This window comes from Elgaria multicarinata, chromosome 6, assembly GCF_023053635.1.
Source record: "Elgaria multicarinata webbii isolate HBS135686 ecotype San Diego chromosome 6, rElgMul1.1.pri, whole genome shotgun sequence".
Classification (NCBI taxonomy): domain Eukaryota; kingdom Metazoa; phylum Chordata; class Lepidosauria; order Squamata; family Anguidae; genus Elgaria; species Elgaria multicarinata.
In genome coordinates this window covers 44,837,967-44,856,984 of record NC_086176.1, presented here as the reverse complement: position 1 = coordinate 44,856,984, position 19,018 = coordinate 44,837,967, and the positions used below count along the sequence as shown (strand labels likewise).

The 19,018-nt window shown below is 40.3% G+C and overlaps 1 protein-coding gene across 2 annotated transcripts in view; it reads right to left on the bottom strand.

Annotated features, from left to right (window-relative positions):
* ENTREP1 (endosomal transmembrane epsin interactor 1) overlaps window positions 1–18,579 on the bottom strand; it is a 36,973-nt gene extending 18,394 nt beyond the window's left edge. Inside the window, exons 1-6 of one of the 2 annotated variants that reach the window (XM_063129320.1) lie at window positions 18,187–18,579; window positions 12,836–12,892; window positions 7,115–7,225; window positions 5,391–5,519; window positions 4,044–4,151; window positions 3,779–3,912 (exon numbers count right to left, since the gene is read on the bottom strand). In XM_063129320.1, coding sequence (XP_062985390.1) covers window positions 3,779–3,912; window positions 4,044–4,151; window positions 5,391–5,519; window positions 7,115–7,225; window positions 12,836–12,892; window positions 18,187–18,579 — 932 coding nt within the window. The remainder of the gene's footprint in view (window positions 1–3,778; window positions 3,913–4,043; window positions 4,152–5,390; window positions 5,520–7,114; window positions 7,226–12,835; window positions 12,893–18,186) is intronic. The other variant, XM_063129321.1, reaches the window with a different exon arrangement.
* Between the last annotated feature and the right edge of the window lie 439 nt (window positions 18,580–19,018).

Sequence of the window (19,018 nt, the reverse complement as noted above, 5' to 3'; positions counted from 1 at the left end):
CCCTTTCTCACTACTGTCAAACATGTGGCTGCCTGGGGCATGGCCATTGGCCAGTGGAAGTGTAGGCATGAGAGAAGGGGGAGGACAGCAGGAAGGGGTAGGAGTTACATGAAGACCACTTTTCCGAGGACTCCATCTGTTCAGCTAATCAATGCCTGAGGATTTATTTGCAGGCTCTGCCACTGTCATAACCCATAGCACATTATTATAAAGACTGACTAAAGGCTCATCATGATAACAATCCATGACCGTTTGCAAACCTGAGTGTCATATACTCCCACCATACTTTTTTTTTTTAAAAAAAAAGATTGCATTAGTTTTCCAAAACAAAATACAACAAACCCACAAGAAAAAATAGTTAAAAAGAAAATTTCTTGAATTTGATTCAAGAAGATTTGTTCTGAATAACCCCCACCTTACTCAACTTTCCTTTTTACTTTTCTATGCTTTGCTTGTTATGCCTCTCTTTAAGCTTCTGAAGCCTCTGATACCGCAGGGGACTTGGATTATTCTTGTGAATGAGCTTTGTGACCCTAGATTTATAGGTCAGCTCCCAGGTATCACAAGGCATAGAGCTACCAGTGGCTCAATTACTGTGATATCACAGAGGTCTTAAAAACTTTGAAGCAGACAGTCCATTATTTAGAACAACATGGACATCCTTTCTTTTTGAACTGTGAGATCAACAGGAAATTTTGGCCTCAATTAAGTGCTGAATTTTATTAATACCACAGACTTTCAAATGATGCATTGCATGTACACAATGAGTGAAAATTTTGAGCATTTCTCCATTAAAAATAAAGAACATTTTCGGCCTATAGGGTAGGATTTGCCATAACAATGATTTTTTTTATTTTTATTTTATTTTATTTTATTTTATTGTCCATTTCTTTTCCTTGGTTTTACAATGTATGTTTTAAACTTTGTAAGGCCACCTTGAGGCCCAGTATTGGGCAAAAGGCGGGATACAAATAATAATAATAATAATAATGATGATGATGATGATGTTGTTGTTTTCTGACATTGTAGTTAGGATGATGAATCAATAGGAAAGTTATCAGCTGTGATAATAAACCTAATTATTTTCCTTGCCAAACTCATATTCAGAATTCTTCCAACCCCAACAAAACGTAAAATAAAACAACTCAATCTGCACATTTGCCCTCTGACCAAACTTATAATTCTACTCTATCACATAATTCTGTATTCAGTCTCAACCCTGAGAAAGTATTCACTTTGTTTTCCTTCTTCCTTAGTCTTCATGTGGAAGCTCTTGTGCAAGCCTTAATGCTAATACTGTTATTTTAATTAGCAATTACTTAATTAGTATTTTCATTACTGGTAAGACAACAAGATTGCAGGTATCAGTGAAATGCTCAGCATGTATAAAATGAAGTGTTTGTATATAGCTTGCTTACTTCAGTGCCTGGTAAGAGCTGAATGTCTAAACATAATTTGTTTCACACGGAATTGATTTGGTCTCACAGTGACAAGGTTTTAAGGCAGGGATGGAGAACAATTTGCCCTCTTGATGTTGTGGGATTGCAATTCCCATCATCCCTTACTTTGGCTATGCTGTCTAGGGCTGATGGGAGTTGCAGTGCTACACCTGGAGCGCCACACAACAGAGGACTCAGTAATATTTTATGCAGAGAAATTCAGGATTAGAGGACTCAGTACATATTATATGGAAATATAATATACAGCAGTCAATTAAACAATGAACGAGGAACTAGTGCAGAAGGAAGCACTTGATTTTAAAAGGATGTGCTATAGGATTGCAGCACTGGAACAGAAGCAGGAAGAAGAATTTGAATTCTACATCTGAAAATTTAGGCAATAGTTTCTAAAATTCCCTTTAAGGGCCAACATCAATTAACCCTGATTTTCCCCCCACTACATGCTTTGTAGTGGAAGGACGGTATACAAGTAGTTAAGATATGCAACATCATCAACAGAATGCCAAAATGACTCTGAAGCCAGGGTGCATTTTTTTTCTTAACTGAACAGGTTTTTAACTAGATATTATAAATATGTCACAACAGTTCATTTACTAAACATATTAATTATGAAATTGATATTGCTGTTCAAGGTCTGACAAATCATATGCATTGGGATCTAAGCACTGGTTCCAGGAGATGCTGTCCAGTTTCTCACCAGAACAATCCACCAAGATATTGCTACATGTTTATTTCATGCCCTTAAGGGTGCAAATCTATGCATGTTTAGACAGAAAGAAGTCTTACAACTCGCAGCATGCTGGCTGGGGGATGCTGGGAGACGTAGGACTTTTTTCTGTCTAAAATGCAAAGGATTGCACCCTAAACTACTTAAGACTTGCAATTTACTAATTTATTACATTTATCACTCCAAACAGGAACATTTACTTCCCCTCTAATGGGAATACTTATTTCAGCCCAGGAAACTACAAAGTTCCAGGAACTTGGTCTGCAATTACCGTCCCTTGAATGTGTACCTTGTAACAATCTTTTGAATGTGTACAAAAACACCTAACAAAAGTTCATGTTTGAAATAAAAATACGATGTACTTTTTATTTTATAGATATAATTAATCTAATATAGTTTGACCCACGTAATGAAGAAAAGTAATCAAATCAGCAATGTACCATTTTCCTAAATTGCAAACATAGAAATGATATTATTAACTATAAAAAATATTTTTCTATTGTTTATTTATTTATTAAATGCATATTCTGCCTTTCTGCCAAAATGGTGATCAAAGCACTAATAATAAAAAAGAGAATGTTGATGAAAACATAAAATCAATAAAAAACACCATTGAAAACACAGCAGTAAATATCTCCAAACTAATTAAAACCCCTTCCCCAGCAAACCAGTGTCTAAATAAAATTGCCTACTAGCAGAAGAAAAAGAGAGAGAGAGCCAACCAAGTCTCCCTCAGCAGAGACTACCAATATACTATATTGTATATAATTATTGTACCTAAGGTTCTGTTTAGACGTTAATCAGTCATCGGTGGAAAAGACGCCATCGTGGCTTCTCCCTCTGCCCGTGCATGCCGCACATGCACCAATTATTTACATAATTACCCACACTGCAGCACGGGTTGGCGTATAGTCCGATCCCAGCACGCGACATTACAGGGATCACTTTGTACCCATCTTAAAACCCACAACTTGCATTAGGCATTGCAGGGTGGATACGAAGCCACCCCTGCTGCACACCGGGTTTAGACGACACGCCAAACCCTGCTGCAGAGCGGATAGATATGTAAACAACCAGCATGCAGACAGCGCGCACAAGGGCAGGACAAGAAGCCATGATGGCTTCTCTACCCACCCACGCACCCCGCCCCATTATCATCCAAATGCACCCAGTATGTTTACTGCTCAGGAAAAGCTATTAACATGCACTTTTATTTAATATTATCCGAGGTTTAAATGGAAAACGTGATTTAAAATCTGCCTTAGCTGTTTCAAATGGCCTACGTGCTGCACATGTAACATGAAATAGTTGAAATCAGTTTCTATCCTGGCTCAAGGGAACACAACTTTATTACTACATTTCTCTTAAACAGACTCAAATGTCTCAAAGCTCTTAGATGAAAACCACAAAATTATAGCCTGCAGTCAGTCTAGAATTACAGTAGGTACCACTTGGTGGGTGGGGAAGAATCACACCTAAATCGTGATTTCAAGGAAAGTGGCAGCACTAATAGGAAGAAGTGCAGTTGGTTAAATCAGTTATCAGACAGTGACCCAAAATATCCAGAACAATCCGAGTGTCAGCATTTTACCTGCGATTCATCCTAGGTGTGCAAGAATAAAACGTCGCAAAGTATGATGGAGGGGGGACAGGTGGCACAAAATCTTCCGGATCAGAAATGTGACCTGGTTCTTCAGCATCCTCTACATGAACATGGGATTCTTCCTAACAAAATGTAAAAAAAAAAGTGTTTTTATTTTTAAAAAGGCTATTTAAATAGGTAGAATTCATGTAAGATAGTATTTAAAAAGCAGAGGTGCAGAAGGGAATCTATGTTGTGCCTGGCACTCACTTACTGTGCAGGATCTTCTTGTGGCAAATATTTGCAGGTAACGTAAGGCAGCAGCTACCAAACATACTGTGGTGGTCAGAGCATTCAAAGCACAGAGCGCAAAGAGAACTTTCTGTGGAACAAAAAAAGGACTACAAAAGTAATTAACGTATACAAAGGTGAGTCAATACACGACACAAAGAGGATGAGCATCATTTTTTTTAATTGGACATTTTCTATAAAGCACAACAGACATCTATATAAGAAACCAAGTCTTTTGACTTTCAAGACAAAGGATGGTTACATTTTAATTATTCCATTGCACTCATTATTATCTTTTTTGTTGTTTCTGAAATACACAGACAAACCTACCAACTACAGACCAGCTATTGCGTATCATAATGACAAGTACTGCCTTTCAGCTTGCCAATACCCCCTAAAACCCTGTGCCTTTCAGGTATTGTCTTTTTCATTAGTGTGCACTTTATTCATCTTCCTCCCCTTAATCCAGATATACAACGTTTCGTTGCTACTAACATATAAGCAAATATAATAGTAATAGCTTTCTCTAATCCTGTAATGTTTGTTAAAGATAATGATTATTTATACAGATTTCCTAGAACACTAGATTAGGGCTGCTTCTCACATGGCTCTAATGACACATGCTATTTGTGAATCATAACGCATGGTTGATGGCCCATGTCTATTTCTGAGAAGGCCTGTTTACAGCAAGACTCCAGAAGCAACCACAGAGTTCATTATTTACATGGTTTGTAGTTGTGTGCAAGTATTTTCCCCATGCAATATAGCATGGATATGTGGTGTGTATGCGTGTGTGTGTGTGTGGTGATCTGGACTACAAGGGGGAAGACAAGGGTTCAAGCCCTTCTACCTCTCACCCCAGGGTCCTGGTCCAGATTAGAGACCCCACCCTGGCTATTTATAAAAGAATCTGATGCACTCAAGGAAAAACGTGAATATTATATTATAGTGCTTGGCCCTTAAAGACATATTCAAGTATTTTGGTCATGTCTCCATCCACAGGTGTGAGATTGAATTTATATGGAGTCAAATTCTGTGAACCTCAGAGCAGTTTATAACAAAACAAGAAGAAATCAGTGAGCTATCACCAGCTTTACCAAAATGTTGTGGAAAATTCTACCTTTATTCTATAAGTCCTCTCTGTCAGCTTCTTCCCCCTCCCCTCTTTATGCCTTGAACAAAAAACAATGGAGAAGTGCTCAGAAAAAAAGTCGTAACACATTTGAAGGCAATCAACATTACTATACATCAAGGAATTACGCAATACCACTGTTGTTTTTACAGCAGTTTACTCATTGCCAGTGCAGTCAAGATTAGGTGCTGACCTCACCTTGAGTAGAAGGTGAACTGCGCTACATGACTGGACTGGATACAGCTTCAATGCATTTTCTTTCTCTGTGCATTTTGCTGGCAGAAATTCTTCACAACAGAAACAAAACTTGTTTTCACCCACGTCAACCTTTAATACCAAGAAAGGTAGTTAGAATTTTGTATTAGTCACTTCGGTCATTTTACAGTTTACCATCAAAATTTATGCACTGTAGTGAAGCAAAGAATTAAAATTCATAAAGCAATCACTGACCTAATAAATATATTACATGAATAACTGTCATGTGTAACACAGTAGCTATTACATATGTCACATTTTACACATTTGTCTATATCAGAAAATCTTTCAATTCATCAATATAGATTAAAGAACTAGCCCCGATCATATGGGGGCTTCTGCAGATGTCATATTTGGTTATATTGAGCATTGATGGAAGTGTGTAAAAAATCTCTAAGCTTTTAAAGTCTCAAGAATCCCAAAAGGTCATCTTATTGAATGCCTGCCATTACAAAACAGTTTATATTACCTCATATAAATATGGGGGGAAACTGCTTATATAGGTCGGCTGGAATTAAAAAAACATGAAAATTTGTGCTGTGTATATCTACTAAATAATGAATAATGAAACAGAAGATTGCATAAGCCCAAATCTAAAAGCATTAGAATTATATGGGTAAAACAGAGGATCAGAATACATCACGGGTATGCCATTTTTATTTTATTTTATTGCAAAAGAAACTTGTCATCATTCCATATTTTACTTTTGCACATCACAATGAAGTTACCATGAATTAATAAACCTGTGCAGCTCCTAGATAGGTGCTAGCCACCATTTTGGATATGCAAGCTGTTGTGGGGGCATAATACAGCTTGTCATGTCATGTGAATCTGGGAGTCATGGGTTATTTGAGGGTTAAGCAACTCTTGAATAACCATATAACAGCCCACAATAGCCAGGTTCACTTGACACAACAAGCTGCAACACCCCACCTTCCCACAGCTTGCATATTCAAAACGGCAGCCAGTATGCATTACTTAACCCACAGTCGCTTACCCTAATGTGTGAAGTGAGTCATTGTGTAATTCCACTCTAAGATTTCATGTCAATTGATGGTTACAGAATAAGTGAGAAAGCCAAAGGCTGATGGGAAAGTGAGTACAGGAATAGGATTTGAACAGAGAATTCAAAGGTTCACAGATTGGTCTGTTTATTATTTGATGATAAAGGTAGCCAGAATCACACTGGCTACCTCTCTGCACCCAGAAAACGGAGTGGAGACAGGGATAAGGTGGTGTTCCCGGGAATGGGAGGGACCAGTGCAGCTGCCTTATGCTGTTTCCCATGGCCACCCGAATCTCCTTCCCTCCTTCTCCAAGACACTTGCTGCAAGATAGGCGAAATTACCCATCAAGCAGAAATGCAAGATGGGCTCTAGCATGGAGGCTCCCACTTGGGATAGGATTTCCATCAGCTTCCAATTTCAGAGGCTGACAGGAATCACAATAGGACTGCACCCTAAGCTACTCTGTGATCCACATGAGTAAAAAAAAGAAAAAAGCAGAATAAAAATAGATAAATTAGTATGGGAGAGATGATATATTTTATGTTGCAGTTTTGATATAAAATATTTGCATTTTAAAGTCTTCCAAGATTGTTAAAGCCTTATATTATAATAAGAACTGCAACTATCTATAATTCAGACATAATCAGTAAAATTCCTCACCAGATCACATCTAGGTACACTGGACACAAATTGAGCACCTTGGCATCCAAGAATAAATCCCGCCAGATTCAAGAGAACACAGATAACAGAAAGCAAAACAAACAAGTTAACCTGGAACAAAATAAAAAAAATGCAACACATTGTAAGTGACTTGGCATCTTACCAAAACATCCCAAACTTGTCATCATTCCATATTTTACTTTTGCCTTCTATGCCTCATACTTTGTACATTGTATTCAATTTAATATACGCCTAAATATATGCTGTTTCTGACAAATTCCTACAGTTTATAACCATATGAAGGATCCTAATCTCAACAAGTTTGTATAGGAACTTTTAAATACTGTCTGCAGAGTTTGATACTTATTTCAGTTTAATACTTATACTTATTACATTGTTTTTCAGTATATTCAATATTATGAAACCTCAGGATAAAATATCTAAATTCACACTGCAGTGAAGGACAGCTGCTGAAGATGCTTTACAGTGCAAATAGTAAAATATAAACAAAATTATTTTATATTCCAGCAAGGGCACAAGCACATCTGGAAGATTCAATTACGGTTAACTTCCTCCTCTACTACCAAAAATAGAACAGAATACACTGTTGTTACAACACACATTTATTTAGCTGAGTCTCAAAGTGGGGAAATTACACAGTGAATTTGAATAAGCAGATGGATTATGCCCCAACACTTTCCTGGATGTTTGACTGTATGTATTTAAAATCTGAGACTATTCAGGAAATCCCAATTCATTCGATAAACCTTTATTCAGATTGGATTTCAAGATACAGGATTACTTCCAGAGGTTATTCCTGAGAGGGATAACAAATGCAAATTTTAATCTGATTGAGTAACTTACATTCATTCATTGCATTTCTCTACTGCCCAATAGCCAAAGCTGTCTGGGCAGAAAAATGTCTCCCAGTAATACAATACAGGTTTCCTGCTGAGCAAGTGCAGAACATCATGACGCTTCAGGGAGTCATTTATGCGATCTTCTAGAGCCAGCCTCAGCACTGGGGAGAGGCAAGACACCCTCAGTGTCCACACACCCCTTGCCATCAGCCACTTTTCCTTGGTGTTCCTCACCATCAAAGTTGCTGCAAGCAACAAGGAGAAGCAAGAAAAGTCGCTTGCTTGCTTGCTTACTTTCTGAATGACTTCTGGCCTAAAGCAAGAACACAAGTGGGCAAGCAAGGAGACAGAATTCGTTCCTCCTTGCCATTGCTTCGCATTCAGCCTCTGTCCCCACAAGTAGTAGTGGTGACAGCAACAAGGAGTAGAAGATGTTACTCCATCTGGGATATGTGGAAAACTACCCAGTGTGGTAACCCACTAAATTACAGGTGGCACCTTTAGGGCCTGGATTGACTCTATCCATGTAGTCTGGCCATTGGATCTTCTGGGACAGGAAGGAGTTTAACAGTGTTTCCCGTTCCAGTTGAGTCTTGCTTAAGCAATAAGGTCTTTTGAGTATGGTGTGTTCCTATATCCTTGGTTATTACTTGGTCCTGGCTTCTGGCTTACTCCTTGACTAAGGGCCTTCCTAGACCTGCCGGCTTACGCCGGCAGGGAGGCGGGGCCGAGGCGCGCTAACGTTAGCGCGCCTCCCCCACGCTTCCAGACGGCAGAGCCGCAGGGAAGACGGAAGCCCTGCGGCGTCCGCCATTTTTTTTTGTTTGTTTAAAGGGGCCGCGGGTGGCCCGAAGACTCCGGGAAGGTAAGTGGCTTTTTTATTTTTATTTTTTAAACGGGGGGGGGCGAAGGATGGGAGGGTGGGTGGCACGGGGGGAGGGCGGGTGCGATCGCGCTGCCGCCGCCTGAGCAAGCAGCCGAGCGGCGCTTGCCAGGGCAATGCCCGGGATGGGGCAGCATTGCCCAGGCAAGCGCCGCTCGGCTGCTTGCTCGGGCGGCGGCAGCGCGATCGCACCCGCCCTCCCCCCGTGCCACCCACCCTCCCATCCTTCGCCCTCCCCTCTCTTCCACCACCCCCGCCGATGGGCACAGCGCTCCTATGAGTGCTGTACCAGGTCCGCGGCTTTTCGCGGCTCCTCGCGAGTAAGTGAGGAGCCGCGAAAAGCTGCGGAAGTCTCCACACTTCCCCCAGCCCCGGCCTGAGGCCGGAGCTGGGGAAAAAGCGTGCCATAAGCGACTTAGCTTATGGCGCACTAGACCAGGCCTCACTGCGGCCTGCCGCCGGATTCCCCTGTGCGTCATCTGGACGCACAGCAGGGAAACCGGGTTGGAAGGCGTGCTAAGGCCTGGTCTAGCAAGGCCCTATGTCTCCTGGTTTGTCCTTTGCTTCTGACTTACTCTTTAGTCTTGACTGCTGGCTTTGTCCCAGGGCAGCTGGCTAACTAAAGACCAGCTCCAGCCCTGACCTCACCTCCTCCCTCTGGGGGAGCAGCATCAACAGCCACTACTTGCCCAATTCTCCCTTTTTCCCTGGAGGGGCTGTAACTCAGTAGTAGAGCAGTTGCTTTTCATGCAGAAACCGCCCAGAGAGCTTTGGCTATTGGGCGGTATAAAAATGTAATAAATAAATAAAATAAATAAATAAATGCAGAAGGTCCCAAATTGAATCCCCAGCATCTCCAGGTAGGACTAGAAAAGAATCCAGCCTCAAAACACGGTCAGTCAGCATTGACAATATTGGCTAGATGGACCAATGCTCTGAGTCAGTATAAGACAGATTCCTAAGTTCCCTTTGAGTGGTGGTTGAATTTCCACTACTTCCAGCGCGAGATGGCATGTGAAAAAGCAAGTAGTTGCAGCGGCTGCTTTTCCTGTTGCTACTCATTTGCTTTCTTTCTCTGGGACACGGCTACGGCAAGAGGGAAAAACAGCAGCAAGACCAGGGTGCTACAGCAGTTGCCTTCCTGGGCCCCAGCAGGTGCCAGATAAAGCCAAGCCTTGCTGGCTCTTTCAATCTAACTGTGCACCCCTCTGGAGACACTCTAGAGAGTTTGAGGTAAATCTCATACAGACACTCGTTGAAGGATATGATAAAAACAGAATAAAGGTTTAAACAAACAGCAAGGAAAATGTGTCCTGATCCACGGCCACTTCTGCCTCTACCAGGAGACATGACAAATATATGGATTGAATCCAGAGGACAGTGAGCAGAATTGCAAAACAGAGCTTTCCTGCCTCCTCCTTCCCACTGCAGCCCCTTGCAGTCCCCAAAGCTACTCCTGATTGCTGAGGGCCCTGCTTGAATTACGTGCTATGCAGCAGAGAGGGAGAGACTGCAACTGAAGAGAGGAAATGATGTAAATTGAAGACCCTGTTGGCCTGCACAGAAGCACTTTCCAATCATCAACTTGTTAATCAGATATACAAATTCCAAGAAAGGGAGGAACGGAACATTTCTATTCATAAGAAGTCACTTATTTCTCTTTTACAATCTTTCCATCAACTACAAGCTCCTGTTTCTTCAATCTCACTTCACACTAGACTGCTATTTGGAAAGGGATGTCAATTTAGCATCAGCTGCTAAGCTCTCTACCTATATTGATGCGTATGCAGCATTTAGGTCCAGCAAAAATAGGTCCCAATTCTCTACTTTTGCTTTTCAACTGCCTTTTATTAAATTTTATTTATTTATTACATTTGTATACTGCCCAATAGCCAACTTTCTCTGGGTTCTTCACAACAATTATAGTTGTTGTTACTCGTTTTAAAGTTGTTTTTGTTCTATATCCTGAAAGCAACTTTATGAAGCAGGATCACATTATTGTTAAGGATCTAAAAGTATGTTTATCATGGTAAAAAGGGAGTAAAAAATTTTCAGCAAAGAAGTAAACATCTATGAAAACATGTATCACACACACACAAGAAATATTATGCCATAGAAAACGAGTATGAGGAAACAAAGCAGTCAATATTAAACACAAAATTTCTTGAAGAGCAGAAACCTTTATAAACAAGTAGTATTAATCATTGTTTTCAAGCATGTTTAATGTTTATGTAAAATTAGCAGATTGAATGTTGCAGGACTAAATCCAGAGGATTGTCTAACAGAGAAAACACCTTTATCCAACAGAGGAAACTCCTCTGATCAAAACCATAAAGAGTAGAAACTTTTATTTAGTTTTGAGAATGCTGGGAGCTGTAGGACCTTTTCTTGTCTAAACATGCATAGGATTTAGTCTTAAACCATAAATATTATAAAAACAAAGAAAGCTGCATCATAGGGTCTAACTGACTTTCTTGGGATAAGCAAAGCCAGGTATACTGAAGCTGATGGCACAGCAGCTACTAGGGCACACTACACTAGACACTGGTCTTATTGCAAATTATTTTCTTGGGGCTACTCACAATTTTAAAAATTGGATTCAGAATTTAATCCACTCATTCTGTTGGATTGAGCCTAAACTTGTGTATGTGCCACCCCAGAACGATCGTGTGCTAGTATCATCCACTAAAATGTAAATACCTTGAAGTCATGAAAATATGTGGGTTTTACCACTTGCTTGACCAGGGAAAGAAATCCTATAGTCCCTTGACAGTATCTCAGGGACCACTGAATGTATTGGTGTCCCCCTCCCAAAACCATAGAAACTCCTACAACCTTGGGAGGGGGGCTACCCTGTCCACTTCCCATTGCAGCTGCCATGAAAAGAACTCCACCAGCTGCTTTCTGAGATCACAAAAGCAGCCTTGGAAGACCACGTCGAACAGGGGCGTTCCGGTGGGTGGGGAGAGGCCAGGATACGAGAAGGCCAGTCTAGTCCCCACCAGTGCGCCTCCCCACCAGTGCCCCCACCAGTGCACCTCTGTTAGATGGGCTCAGTCTAGAAGAAAAAAAGAAGCGAAAATCACCTTTGTCGCTCCTCCTTCCCTAGTGGCAGCTGCCCTGTACAGCACTGGATACTCACAACCCTTCAGGATCAGAGGTTTCTATCTAGCAGGATTAAGCCCTTAATCTCTCTTTGGAAAGCATTTTATAAAATAATATTAAATATGTACACCCTTCCTCCAAACAATAATGTACAAACATATGTTCTTATACAACTGTAACAAATATAGAATAAGAACAATGTTTCTGCAATAGCACTAGACACCAAGTGATATCAACTAAAAATCACTGCTTATAAGAATCTAAAGACCAGTGTCATTAAATAACCTATCAAATTATCTTAATGTATTTAAAAGGAATGGAATCTTATATCATATAACTAACAACCAATAAGAACAGGAAAACTACTATGTGAAATAAAAAGCTATCTGAAAACTACATGTCCTTCCGACACTCAGGCTCTTACTAGAAAGCCACTAACAAAAGCTGCTTAACCACAAAGACCGAATACCTCAAGTATTAAATACTTAGAAAGAAGGTAAGCTCACATTTATTATAGGTTTTTTCTGAATCAATTGTTCAAAACTAGGCCAAACTTCATGTATGCAAATAGAGTTCCAATTATATAGATTACATTAAAATAAGCACATTTGTATTTTAAAGAAATATTCTTCAAGCAGGCCAAAAGTGCTAAACACAACATACAAAATTACCCCTTATCAATAGCAACAGAAGTCCCATTGTTGCTATCATTAGTAGCATGAACAAATAAAACAAATATACTTCTTAATATGGCTGTATTCCTTCAGAGATCATTTTTAAAAGGGAAGCAAGCATATCACTTTTAACAGTACTGCTGTTATATCAAGAAAATCTTGTGATATGCTCCAATACCACATTTTAACCAACACGTACCAAAAGTATCATTGGTCTCTTCCATATTGTTAATCCTATAATTCCTGATAAAATAACCTGCAACAATAAAACAAAGAGTTATGAAGAATTGAGAGTGAATCACTCATCATTTACACGCTGAAAGTAACTTATTGTGAAGCTCTAAAAAGCACTGGCAAAATTCTGCTGATTAAAGCATAAGAGCTCAGCATCTACTGTGTCAGGTCACACTGATCAGGAACATGCACTTTGGGCATGAAGCTTGCAGTGTCTTGTGCACACAATGCATGTGCATCACTTACATATGCACAGCTCTGCTAAAGAGGGTCAGCAAACAGAGCAGCACATGTTGGAGCAAAGGATGCAGCACAGCACTAAATTGCCCTTCTTGTCTTCAAGGGTATTCCACACATTTAAATTCTACTATAACTATATAGAAAATCACCTTCTGTGTTGACTATAGGAGGCCGATTGTCTTGCTTTGGTAAAAGCGCCAAATTTTGTTTCATTATTTCTTTTATTCTTCAACTGATTAAGCATATATCAAAAAGTAATGAAGAATAAATAAATTAGGTCCCATTCTTCAAGTGTATATTAAACACAAACTTCTCTAACACAGAGATGAAATGAAACCCAGGTTTAAGCATTTTTATGGAAAGAATCTAAAAACAAATATAAAGAAATGTTAAGTTGTGTTGAAAACAGTCTTGCCAGGAAAGATCTGCCTGACTTCACCACAAATAGATTTATTCTAATGAACTTTGGCAGAATTTTAACTTAATCAAGCTTTTAACTTGATCCTTTTGCTGCCGTTTCAGTTTTTTAGCTTAGTCTTTTTGTTGATAGTATTGATTTTTGCTGTTTGTTGCTATTATGCATTTTAATTTCGACTATAAACCAACTTGGATATTTATAGAAAGGAAAGATATGAATCTTGATAATAAATAATGAAAAACTAATGTTGCATTGCTACATGATTCCCTATCCTAGATCGCTCCTCCAAGGTTATTTTACTATCTGAAATTATTTAAAATACAAAAGGAAATAAATCCAGCAGGCACTTCCTATGAAGAGAGAATATTAAGGACAAAATAATCTCAGAAAACTAGAGCAAAGTATTATTTTTTACCCTGGAATATTCACCAAACAGCCTACAAAATCACATAACTTAAATCTGTTCCAAAAATTGGTTAGGGGTGGGGAAGAAAAAAGAAACTACTCTTATTTGGGTTTCTGTTATAAGCAACTTGTCAAATCATTCCCCACAGGCTGTCAAAACTAGATTACTTAGCCCAATATATATTTCTGCAGCGTACTTTTTTTTCTGATGGAACAGAGTGATAAAAATGATTGTATAATACAAATATATATCATTTCTTTAAACCATTATAGGTAATCCCAGTTCAATAATATCACTTTTAATATCACATCTAAAATTGAACTAGTTCTATATAGAGAATATATAAACAATTTAAAGTATCTTTTAAAAATATGAAATCATCATCACCTAGTCATGTGATAAAAGCCCCATGTAGTTTGACAATTCTCTAAGTTTCTTCAATACTTACTATGCTGATTTCCAGATTACTTCTTTTGCTCATATCAAAAGAAAATTAGTTGCACATAAATACCCTTGAAATCAATTTCAAAGTGCCATAGAAATCAATGAGATGAGTTAGTAGCAACTAGAACTGCTCATTGACTTCAAAAGATTTAAGTACAACTAATACTTCTGGTTTCATATTTAAGATATTATTTTAGATCTTTTCTTTTTTTATTAAAAACTGACTAAAATTAGGGAAAATTCAAGGCAAACCATCTAATATTAGAAGAAAATTTGAGGATTCAAGTTTGAGGACTCAACCAGTGATGATCATTGGTAGGGAGTCACAGGACTCATGCAAGACATTTTGCTGCCTGAGGCAGAAAACAAGATGGCACCCCAGGCCTAAAAGCCGACTGCACTGGCAGATAAATCTGTCTTCAACTCTGATGGTAGGATAGCATCTTCCACTGCACCTGAAAGGAGCAGGCTAATTTAGGAGGTGAAGAGCAAGCCGCATAGCCCACATTTTTCTTCTCCAACAACTTGCTGCCGTCTCCCAACATCTGCCACCTGAGGAGACTACTTCCCTTTACCTAATGGTAGGGCTGGCCCTGGGGAGTAAATAACTTTACCCATGTAGGCCCTGATCCACCTCTACATATGTACAGCAGTGGACTGTGGTAGATACAGATCTGTTAGCATTGTCAGTGATTGTGTCAATCAACTGTTCCAGAGAGAGAGAAGACTGAGTGCAGGTCATAGTGCCCCGTTCCACCCTCTCCAGCTAGATGATGAACACAATTTATGATCTGATTGGCACTATGCTTAAACGATCAGTTGCTACATGGGGCACTGTAGGTGTCAGAAACCAAAAGCACCTTGTACGTGCAGCTACGGAAATGCAATAAAGTAAATAAATACATTGTTCTTCATCCAACTAGGGTTACACACATAAAAGACTGCTGGTAGAATAAATGCTTTCTATGCAAAATGTCCCAGATTCAATCCCTGGCATGTCAATTTATGGGTTGGGAAAGATTCCTGTCTGAATCCCTGGGGAACAAATGCCAGTAAGTATAGACAATAGCCATTTTGCGGCATTATTTAAACAACATACCTGAAGATATGAGTGGGACCACACTATGAAGCCCTGGTCCCAACATTGTACATGGCACATTGCACCCCAAGCATTGTGCATAGAGTATAAACATCTGGAAAGGGGAGGCTTCCATATGTACCAGCATATGTGTGTAGGCCTCAATACCTCGATAGCGTGGAGTCAGCACAGTGCTATTTAGAACCTATATACATGTATTTTCAACCATGTCTTAACAATTCCTTTGAACTTTGCATTAATTCTAAGAGCAAACTTTTCTCATATTTCATGTCACTACTAATATTTTTAATGATGTGGGAAAGTAAACTGAACATGAATGAATAAAGGCATATTATTATTTACAAAATTAATGGAACTTCAAAATGGATTCATTTAAATTGGTCATGAAGTAGTCAGTAACTGCAGTAACACAAATTATGGGAAATGGAATTCTTTTCTTATCTCTGAGTCACTCAAAGGTCTAACTTAAAGTATTAAAATTTCTAGGTGCTCACATGGAAACAGCTTTGCAATTATATGCTTTAGTGATTAGTCATGAAAGGGTGTATGTAGTAAAGGGATTTCATTTTCCATGCATATCAAGATTGCACTGTGGCTTTGAATAGTAGTCATTACATTTCTTGAAGAAAACATTTAACCTTTATTTTACAAGAACTGAAATATAGACCTGGTTCATACATATCACCGATCCATGATTTATTTAACCAATGGTTAGTTGTCCTATCCAGGTTTTGTCTGGCAGATGAAGGCTGCTTTTTCCTTCTTCCTCCACCTGCTCCCTCTCTGTAACCCAAATGCCTTTGTGGCACTGTAGAGCAGCTAGGGTTTTTCGACCACTCTTGCCTGCTGCCTCTCTGGCCTGGTGAAACTATCCATGAACAACTCACAGTTGGCTCCACATGTAACAATACTGGTAGTTTAAACCAGAGTTCACAAACCAACAATAAACCATGATTGAGTTCAGAATAATGGCTAACTACAGGTTGTTCAACCCTAGTTGTGGCCATGCAGTAGCAAGCAAGCCCACTCTTGGAGTTTTTGCTTTACTAACAATCCAGAAAAATCCCATTGATGTTTAGGAAAGAAGAGATGAGCCTGATCAAGCAAACTGGTTCCATGGGGTTTCTTTCTGGGTTGTTCATACTTAACAAACCATGGCTTGTTAGCATTGTTGGGTCTATACATCATGACAACAAGAACTCAACATCTCACACTACGGGTCAGCATTATGAGCAAACCCAGCTATTGTGATTAACCTACCCCAAAAGATGTCAGACCTTGCAAAGTGTAAAATACCTGTATCTACAGGGAACCTGAATGGCCTATAGGCGTAGCAGTGCACATAAGTGCACACGTATATTAATCTGAAGAGGGTGGCAAAGATTATAGAAAGCCTACTACTAGATTCTGAATCTGTACTCATCTTTCCCCACCTCTATTATCTCTGCAGGAACAAATGGTTACATTCGCCAGAACTCCACAAAAATAAAAATATCTAAAATTGTTGGCCAACTCATAACCAGGCATTCTGTAACCAACTGATATAAAATTGCAAATATTAATAGTTTTAAAATCATGAATTATAACCTGGAAAACTTAGAAGACAATTGTAAGATTCCCATGTATTTTTCTGAAATATTAAAAATTCATTGCTTCATCAGTTAGAACTTTGTGTATAGCTACGTGAAAATTAACGAGCTTTGTAACCCTCTGAGACAGACAGATATAGATGCAACATGTAGGCAAATGATTAGATATGAAATAGGCAGCAAATTTTATGGAAATCAATGAGGCTTACTTTTATGCTTTGTGTTTGGGATTAGGATGAAGGTTACTTACCAAAGAACATATGGTAATAGGAAGCCTTTTGAAAAGCAAAAAAGGAGCCAAAACACCTGCTATATTAAGCTGGTGACGGGGGGGGGGGGGGGAAAGCTTACCCACAACCACATATCTTCTTTAATCTAGCTGGTTTAACATGGTAGGATGAACAGTAATTGAGAGATATTTTGAGGCTGTTTATCAAATGTATGGTTCTCCCATATCAGGGTTTCATACAGATATGAAGGGTCAGAGTGATCATGTGACCCAACCAAGTATTACACACTTCTATTATTGGACTATCAATACAAAACCTTCAGGGTCAAGTAAATGAACACATCACTGTCTGATTCTTTCTTTGTACTTTCCCAATGGTTCACCTCTGAAAGTATTCTAATGAGCAGCTCTGTTAATGTCATGCTCTTTTTTATAATACAGATCCAAACATCACAGTTTTGGAGCATCTCAAAGATTATCCCACTGTGCAACAAATACCAGATATAACTAGGTCTCAAAAGTTGACCTGGCCACTCTGCTAGAAATTACTCTCCATTCCTTCCAGCTCCTCTTAAATCTCTCTTTAAAAAAAAAAAAAAAAAGGAATCAGCTTTCGCCATTGACAAATCAGTTCTCATTGCCTTAATTCTCCACTGGGAAAATGGGGATAATACTGTTCATCCTCGAAGGGTTGTTGTGAGGGCAAACACAATAAAAGCTGCACAGAGAAAAAAGAAGCGCTGCCTTAATTATAAAATAATACAGGGGATGCTAAAAACAAACATTAGCTCCTACAAAAATGATCCAGCACGTGTCCCAGTGATATCATTATATGCTAGAAGGCAACCGCAGACAAAAGAAAGGGGCCCAGCCCTGCATGGGGCCACTTACCGAGGAGCCAGCCCAAAAAGGGCAGGAGTTCTTCACCTGCGGGGAGCTGCTGAGAGACAGCGCCCCAAAGCTCAGGGCCACCATGCAGCTACCCAAAATCAGCTGCAGCAGCCCCAGGGACAGCAGAGGTCTGGCCGGCAGCAGCCCCGGACCCCCAGTGGACGAGGCCCCGGCCGGACGGGAAGCCGCAGGGGAAAGAGCGGCTGGGCGAGGCCGGGGCTGCTGCAAACCGGAGCGGGACCAGCGGGGCCGGAGAGGAAGAGGCAGAGGCTGCGACGGGTTTTGGGCGGCGGCGGCAGCTGCTGCTGCTGAGCAAGGTCTGACCGCCTCGGGAACCGCCGAGAGCCTGGCCATGGGGCAGCAGGAGCCCGGCAGCACCACAGGCAGAGACATGGGGGAGAAGGAGCAGAGGCAGCAAGGAGGGGAGCAAGCAAAACTCTGTCCAACGGCCGGCTGGCTGGCTGGCGGTTGAGCGCCACAGGCTGCCGCGGGCGGGCGGACGGGCGGGCGTAGGGGGAAGGGAACCTCGCGCTGCCTCCTCCTGCTGAGGCTGCTTGCCAAGCCCTTGTCCAGTCTACACGCTGCGGCGCTTTACCAGTGCCTGCCAACTTCTCTTCCTCTTGGCCTCTCTCACGTCCTCGCCATAGTTACCCCGCACGCACACACACCGCACTCTTTTTGCCTATGCTCACGAGGCCTCCCCTGACAGTTCGAGCCTCTGAAGGGGTGTTGTTATTGTTATTACCCCGTGCTTTTCTGTCTCAAAAGAAATACTTAAAGGCGGCATACACCCTTCAGCAAATACCAGAAAAATCTCCTTGATGACAAACCC